The 8,060-nt window shown below is 50.4% G+C and overlaps 3 protein-coding genes across 3 annotated transcripts; all 3 read right to left on the reverse strand.

Annotated features, from left to right (window-relative positions):
• Positions 1-1,091: 1,091 nt before the first annotated feature.
• A1O7_05301 (uncharacterized protein) lies at positions 1,092-2,946 on the reverse strand (the record flags this gene model as incomplete). Its single annotated transcript, XM_007759311.1, has 4 exons — positions 1,092-1,334; positions 1,387-1,686; positions 1,735-2,376; positions 2,425-2,946. 4 exons carry the CDS (start codon positions 2,944-2,946, stop codon positions 1,092-1,094), a joined length of 1,707 nt encoding a protein of 568 aa, XP_007757501.1.
• Positions 2,947-4,301: 1,355 nt separating this feature from the next.
• On the reverse strand, positions 4,302-4,664 carry A1O7_05302 (uncharacterized protein; the record flags this gene model as incomplete). Its single annotated transcript, XM_007759312.1, has 1 exon — positions 4,302-4,664. One exon carries the CDS (start codon positions 4,662-4,664, stop codon positions 4,302-4,304), a length of 363 nt encoding a protein of 120 aa, XP_007757502.1.
• Positions 4,665-7,443: 2,779 nt separating this feature from the next.
• Positions 7,444-7,725, reverse strand: A1O7_05303 (uncharacterized protein; the record flags this gene model as incomplete). The annotated part of the gene is made up of 1 exon (XM_007759313.1): positions 7,444-7,725. The coding sequence occupies one exon, from the start codon at positions 7,723-7,725 to the stop codon at positions 7,444-7,446; it is 282 nt and encodes a 93-aa protein (XP_007757503.1).
• Between the last annotated feature and the right edge of the window lie 335 nt (positions 7,726-8,060).

Genomic DNA, 8,060 nt, shown 5'->3' on the forward strand with positions numbered 1-8,060 from the left:
ATACAAGGAGATCGCTGACACACTGGATTGGGAGAAGGAAAACGTCATGACGTTCAAGGAGACCATTAAGAACCCGATCTCGAGGGAACGGCTGTTGCTCGGCATGTCGCCGGGACCATTCTCTTGTATTGCTGGCAATATCAGTGCTTCATGCTTACCTTGGTCCCGAGCTGAGGACTGCTGGCATCACAAGCTCGAACCAGCAACTGAAAGAGGTAGGTATATGTCCTGCTCAGCATGACAGTGGCTGATGTCGGCAGAACGTTGTGCTCAATGTGTGGTGCCTTGCTTCTGCGCTGGCTGGTGCGCACTTGATTGCTCGATGGGGCCGCAAACCGACGGCGATATTGTCACAGCGTCTTTTAATCACATGTCATCTCATCATTGGAGGACTGGCGAAAATGTACGCCGATGATCCTGATGGCGCCTCGAAGAACTTGGTCTATAGAGACGTGGCTGTCATATTCCTCTTCTAGGGCTTCTACTCCATTGCATGGACGCCATTGCTGTAGCTCCACCCGCCGGAGGTCATGAACCATGCAATTTGGGCAAATTGACTTGCTTCTTTCCTCGTTCATGCTGAATGCTCTGGCGTAAGTCGAAGCTCCCTCCTTTCATTCAGTTCACTACCGCTGACAGTGTCCTCTCTATTTTCATCATGCCAATTGGCCTGAACAACATCGGCTGGAAGTTCCACATCGTGAATGGTCGTGGGATATCATGTCGTGGTGCTGATCGTAAATCGATCCTGTTGATTCTGTGGTTTATCGCTGACTCTTCAAGCTGTGTTCTGGGTGAAGACAAAAGGCCGAACACTCGAGGAAATCGACGCCATCTTCGAAGGACACAAAGCATTCGAACGTCCCAGATGTTGAATTGGTCCGGACAGGAAAGGCGCATATTGATGTAAGCCAAGTGGAGCAGGAGCTTCATACGGTCGTGCACACAATAAAGTTGGAGTGAGCAGGGATAGGGGAGTGAGACCTGGTAGATACGGTAAACTTTGATACTTGTGGACTGTTGCCAACAAGATGACCAAGCGATCGTGAACCATCTGCAAGCTGTGTTCAATCGGACTGCATCGGGTAACCTCAAAACATTTGCCTGTTCTTCATCTCGACGGGCAGGAATACCATGGTGAATGCCGCAAGCCAGATGCCACCGGCACCGAGCCACAATATACCTGCGCTCTTCTCACCTAAGTAGTGTTCTCCGGCGAATGGCGCCGCAATGCCAGCCAACCTTCCAAGACATGAAAGCATGCCGGTAGCGCTACCACGGTACGTCGTGTCGAAGAGCTCGGGGGCCGAGGCATAGAGAACTGCATTGAAGTACTACGAGCAGATATCAGTAGGGACTCGGAGGAAAAGATCGAAGAGCACCTACCGTTTGCATGACGTATTCAAACGCATTAAGACCAACATAACCAGCGGTTGTTTGGACTTGCGTGTACATCGCCATAGCGAGACCCTGACAGATGGCGGAAAAGACCAGTGACCACTTTCTTCCAACCAAAGGCAATTGCACAGATATCAACGCAACGATGGCGCCTAGAATACCTGGGAGGTAGATGTAGACATATTGCCGGTACGTGTCTGTAACAGTACCCTGACCGCTGCTGACATTGTTTCGCAGGAGAATGATCGGAAGGAATGATCCTGCCAAGTTGAAGGACCAGTAGTCACCCTAGAGAGTACCTTAGCCATTGCGATGCACGAGGGGGGGAAGACGTACCATATAAGCGATCGCCAAAAGAATCCAGATGAAGAGCTGCAGTCTGTTGAGGAATAGTCCCTTCAAGTGTTTGAAGCTAGCTACGAAGTTCTTGAGGACATTCCTGTTCATTGCTGCAGTAGTTTTGGCAGCAGAATTTTGGGAAGCCGCCTCGTCGATGGCATGGAAATACTCCATGGTCAAAGTTGGAGGCGTCGCACCGTTGAATTTGGCTATCTTGTGAAGTACTTCAATGGCCTCTGCTTCCTTGCCTCGGCTCAAGAGGAACTTTGGCGACTCGTGGAAATGGAAGACGAAGTATCGAAGGAAGAAGACGAGCAAAGTCATGCAGCCAAGCACAATGACCTCGTAGCGCCAACCCATGTTCGAGGAGACCGTGCAGCATGCCTCGCCGTTGGCAACCGCATGGCAAGAGGGAAGAGTAGGATCGCATCGCCACTTAGCAGCTGTTCCGTATGCAATGCCAGAAGCCGCCACAACACCAATGGGTTGCCACATTGACAGGAGGGAGACGAGGTTTCGGCGGTTTTGGGGGAGGAATTCGAGGGCGATGGTCGCGTCAATGGGAATGTTACCTCCAAGACCCAGAGAAGCCAGGAAGTAGATCCCGCAAATTGCGCCGTAGTTAAACTTTGGGGCAGCCTGTCGAAGTCAGCCAGATCCTTCGACGAAGTGACTGCTGCCACATACAAGCAAGAGCCCGAAGATAGAGGTTATCAGGCAGGTGAGATTGAAGGCCCACCGTCTTCCGATGATATCAACCAAGATTCCCCAGGCCAAAGCGCCAATGGCCAGACCAGCATTTGCACATGACCAGATGGTACCGGTCTGATTGTCGGGCACATTCATCTCTTGATACACCGCGGTAGCAATCAAGCCAACGCCCTGCGACCAGGCGAGGTCGAGGAAGTATCCGAAGCCGCACAGAAACCATATGCATAATTGATACCTTCCTAATCCGAACTTGTCCAACTCGGCATTGATCAGTGCAGCCTTCTTTTCGAAGTTGGTAAGTGGTTTCGCCGCAGTCCCTTTCAAGATGCTGCCCAAAGACAGATCAGTCTCGGAGGCGAGCTCGACGGGGTTGTAGATGGGGACATGCGGTCCAGGAGGAGCACGGCTATTGTCGGTGTCGAGGTGTGAAGCATCTTTCTCGTTGGGAAGAATCGGTCCCTCAAGACCCAAGGTCGAGTCGCGTACCGGCTTGTCCATAGCTGTTTGGCGGTTAGCAAAGACTTGTCGCAGATTGAGGTGAACGTACCTGCTATATCTGTGTATCCGCAAGGGCTGGTGTCCTATGAGGACTAAAACCGGAAGGCCCATGATCGCGACGTGTGAGCAGGGATATAGACTTTTTTGTGCAGAAGAGTGAGGTAAGCTCAAGCTGGGAGCCGGGAAGACATGAGGCATCTGAAGCTTAAAGAACCGTTGCTGAACCATGGTCTCTGCGGCACGTCAACGGATAGCTCATGTCGTGGTTGAAGCGAGACGATTGGCGAATTGAAATCAACAGAGCTGCTATGAGATAGGTCGACCAATTGCAGTGACTACGATCTCCGCAACGTCGAGTGCTGCCGGAGTTTCGAGATCGTGGAGAGGGAGAAGGCTCGGCGAAGGCGACATGAGCTTATCTCACGAGGGGCGCCGGATGTTCCTTCCGACAATTAAGATGCGGTCCCAGAACGCAGCTTTACACGCCCGCGCTGAAATCAACTTGTCATAGATCTGACCTTGGGGGCGATCCCGCTTGGGATGAATGCTACTTGAGATGGGGCCGGCTTGGCATCGATCTGAGGCAATAGATCGTACGATCGTGGTGGAACAAGATGGCAAAGTGGGCAGTCCGTCTCGAATTGACTTTAACGATGCAGTTGTGTCGCATGGTGCATTTTTGCTGTTGATGAAAGAGGGGACATTATCATGTCATGATTGATGGCAATTCAGATTTTGCTGTGGCACACGCTCGACCTCGGTTACTCTAGAGGTGGGCTGGAAAACTTTTTATGATGAAACGCGCAGTGTTTGAGAAGGCGCTCAAGATCCCTCGAGCTGAGCGGCATTCGCCACACCTTTCTTGAATTCAGCCACGTTATGCGTGCAACAGTTCTGCAAACGTCTACGGCAGATTCAGCCAAGGGGAAGTCCTATGAACCCGCGTCCAGTGAAATCAGCCGTCCATGTCAAAACAATTCTGTTTCCATTTGGCGTTGGCAAACTGCCACATTGCTCGATGACCTCCGGGTATCATGCGTCAGATTGCAACTGAGTTCGAAGTGCACCCCAAGTCGTGCTAACTAATGGGCACCCGACACCACTCCCAGGTCCTCCGTTGACATTCTGCAGGGCAACAATACACGTGTTCAGACGTGCAAGTTGATCTGCTGCCGAGCTGCCTGGGGAGGGTGTTAGCAAACGGACTTGGAGATGATTGATGGCGACACGAACCTGTTGGAAATGATGCGCCTCCTGCCACTTGTGCCTCTACGGCGGTGACTAGGTCGTCCACGGGCGGTGGACAGGTACATCTGTCGAGGGTCAGCATCTGTGCTTGCTCTGCTCGAGGTGACTCACGGAATGGCCTTTCCACTGTCGCCAACACAGTTTGCTGTTCCGTCATTGGCTTTTACACCAGGAGTGATTCCATATGGAGGAATCAGTGCGGCTGATACTGCGCCGGATCCTCCAGTCGCAGCACCACCGCCGCCGCCATTGCCACCGCCGTTGTTGCCACCAGCAGGAGGAGCGGCAGCGGCGGACGTGGCGGCAGCCGGAGCAGCAGAAGCTACTGTGATGAAGGTGTTGGGAGCGTTTCCGCCGCCATGGTTGAACCCGCCGCCTTGTCCGAACCCGCCACCTCGACCTCCGCCGCTTCTTTGAGCAACAGAGAGGACTGGAAGGATGGCAACCGCCAGCAGCAAGAAGGAGCGCATGTTTGCCGTGTAATGTGATCGAAGTACTTCTGGGGAAAAGGAGCGACTGAAGTGATGTGATCTAAAAATGAACGAGGCACGACCTGCGTGCAAGAATTGAATGAATGTGAGAAAGTGAGAATGCGCTGTGGTTGCGGCAGAAGAATGGGCTGACAATGCCAATGCTATATACATTTCTGTTCCACCTACCTGTAGTTGACAATGCGCCCATCATTCACGCATTGGGTTTTCAGGGTGTCTGCGATATCCTATCCGCATTCAAGGGACTGGTGTTGGCAGGTTCCCCCTGAGTTGATAACGCCTGGGCCGCGACACTCCATGTTTCAGGTTTCGAAGTTCTCGATCTTCATACCACCATTCGACAGAAATCGATCTGCACACGCCCCTGCATGGTACAGAGGCAGTCGACAACAAGCTCCGTGCCATCCCTTTGTTGATGTGCGCATTGGCATTGGTTGTCAAAATGAAGATGTGATGGGTTGCCATGAAGCCGTGAGTACAAGCCCGCTCGTGACTGGAGCGCCTAAGCGGGTTGGACCCTTTGCTTCACGTGGCCACCCGCCAGCTAGGCTAATAGGCATGGTTCCAGTTCAGGCCAGGTTAGCTGGTCACCCCTCATCCCCTCCGCACCTGGATTACGCTAACTCGTTATTTAAACTCGTAGGCATACTCGCACAGCCCTTATTGTAAGTTAGCAGTATAGCGAGGGCCGCTTTGCGGGTATACCTACGAATTTAAATAACGAGTTAGCGTAATCCGGGTGCGGAGGGGATAGATATGTTACGAACCGACCTTTATACGGCCTGCCGGGCCTGGCACGGGACGGAAGATGAGGCGAGGAGAATCAGCCTCGTTAGCAAGGCTAACTCGGGTTACGTGATAAACCGAATAGGAAACTAGGCGTTGCAGTAGTTACACGTTGCATATATAATAGAGGTAATAACATAATACCTAGACTTTCCTAGATAGGAAAACTACCTGTGTATATAGTTATAGCTAGAGCCACTTCTATAGGAAGTGTAGTTAACTTTAGTTAATATTACGCTTAAGGAGATATATATTAGCGCTGCTCCTTTCGACTAACCGGTAAGGGTTAAGTCTTTAGTTATAATACTCGAATAGGGGTATAGGTAATACGATATAAGATAAGGTATAGTAGACTGCTAAGTATAATAAGATACTTAAAGATAGATATAAGTAGATAATATAAGTTAGCTATAAAGGAGTATAACTAATCTATTTAATAATAAGCGTATATATCCTTATAATGCCCTATATAATTTATACACTCCTTCTACCTTATCCCTTAAAGTGTTTCGGGGCTAATAAGGCTAATAAGGTATATTATATAATAAGCCTTAGCTAATCCTAACTCGCTTTATACTCCTCTTATTACCCTTTCCTATCCAGGATGACCCGACAATGTCGCAGGATTATGTGTAAGGCTGCGCGAGGCTGGCCAATCCGGGCGGCCGCATCTGCTAAGGTGCCGCAGGATTGTATCGCTAGGTTGTATCGCTGCTTCTACCACCACTACACTATTATTTCCTATCGAAACCTATATATATCGAGTCGCCTCGGTGAGGCGTATTAAACGGTGCATTATGCACTATTATAGCAGCTATAGTAGTGGTGTTATAAAGTTAATGGGGTTAACCCTAATATATAGAGTTGTTAAGAATTGCCTCCGCGCAGCGTGTACGAGGACACGTGAGCACACAGGTAACCCTCAGGGTTCTTAAGTATCGGGGGTAGAGTAGAGGTTAATGTCGAACGGATCGTCAGACGGGACACAGCACTTGTACTGTATCTCCTTGAGCGCAATGTTAACTGAAGTTGACTACGAAGCTATGGGAATAGGTATCAACCCGAGTATATATGTTAGTTAGCCGCTCAGTCTGCTCAGTCCTGCTCAGTTGTGCTCAGTACTGAGCACACTGAGCACCACTGAGCACCACTGAGCGCTACCGAGTCGTCACGTGACCGTCGGCTTGGGCCGTCCACTGTCCCCGCCCAGGACTGGCCCCTTGTTTGCCCAGGCTCGGCCCAGCTTCCCTCTAGTTCCTGGGCCTTGACCTGGTCAAAGACTGGGTCGTAACACTTTCCCCCCCTTAGCCTGTTCGTTGCCCTTAACGTACTTAAGGTGAGTTGTCCCCCTAATCCGCTGTAGTGTTTCTCTTCTCGTTCCCCTATGGCTGACCATGCCTCAGTCTCGCGTTTTTAAGAATAATCGCCCCTCCACACTCCGTCGTCAAACCGCCATCTAACGAATCGAATCGCTTAGCCGTCAGAAGTTCGCTATAGGTCGATGTACACCATGCCAAAATTCTAATTCTCTGTGTTTTATATTGGACGGGTATTCGAAATGCTCGTCTTGCACCAGAAAGGGTGTGAAGGATTGCGACGGTACCTTCTCCGTAGAGGAGTTCGACGCGCTGACCGCGCAGCGTAACCGGCTGGCCGAGGCGGCCCGCCGGAAGGATGAAGAGATCAAAGGAATGTTGGCTGAAGCTGCGCGAGTGCAGTCAGCGTTGTCTTCGGCGAACGCCGAACGTGTGCGTCTGCAGTAGGAAGCCGATGGCTTACTGGAAAAATAAAGGAAAATGTTGGTTCAGGAGCTTGAGTCCTTGGACGAGTTAGATCACACTGATCCTCCTCCTATTGCTTCTTCCATGGTGCTCATTAGCTTGGACGATGCCTAGCTCGAGCAAATGTTTGAGTTGGAACCTGGGTCCATGGCTGGGTTCGAGGGGCCCATCCCCATCGACCGCCCCTCCAGTTAGTGGCGTCGGTCGTGGCGGTGGTATTTAATGATCATCTCTCTGGGTAAGTTCTCCTCTGGTTCCCAGGTATTTTCGCTGTCCTCGTATCCTAACCACTTGACCAGGTATTGTCGTTGGCGTTTGGTGCCCCGGTGTTTTAGGATCCCTTCCACGTCGTACAGGGGTTCTTGTGTTTCTTCGTGGACCAGTACGGGTCCCGGTGTGGCGTTCTGTGGTGCCTTCTTAAGTAGTGATTTGTGGAATACTGGGTAGATGTTCATGCCCTCTAGCAGTTCCATCTTAAACGTCACTAGTCCTAGTTTCCTCTTGATTTTGTATGGTCCAATCTTTGTGTGGTTCAGCTTGTCATTTAGTCGTTGTGTTTTGATGTTTTTTCGTAAAATGTAGACTTTCTCCCCTTCCTTAAAGTCTGGTCCCTTAGACCTTTTCTTATTGGCATATTTCGTTGTTTTTTATAATATTTTGTGTAACTCCTGTTTTATTATCTTATGTAGTGACTGTAGTTTTTCAATTGAGATTTTTGCTTTTTCTGCGATTGGTCGTAGTCCCCTTGGGTCTTTTTCGATGTTTGGGTGTTTTCCGTAGTTCGCGTAGAATGGTGATATTCCTGTGG

Source organism: Cladophialophora yegresii (genome assembly GCF_000585515.1).
Source record: "Cladophialophora yegresii CBS 114405 chromosome Unknown aczIN-supercont1.3, whole genome shotgun sequence".
In the NCBI taxonomy this organism is placed as follows: Eukaryota; Fungi; Ascomycota; class Eurotiomycetes; order Chaetothyriales; family Herpotrichiellaceae; genus Cladophialophora; species Cladophialophora yegresii.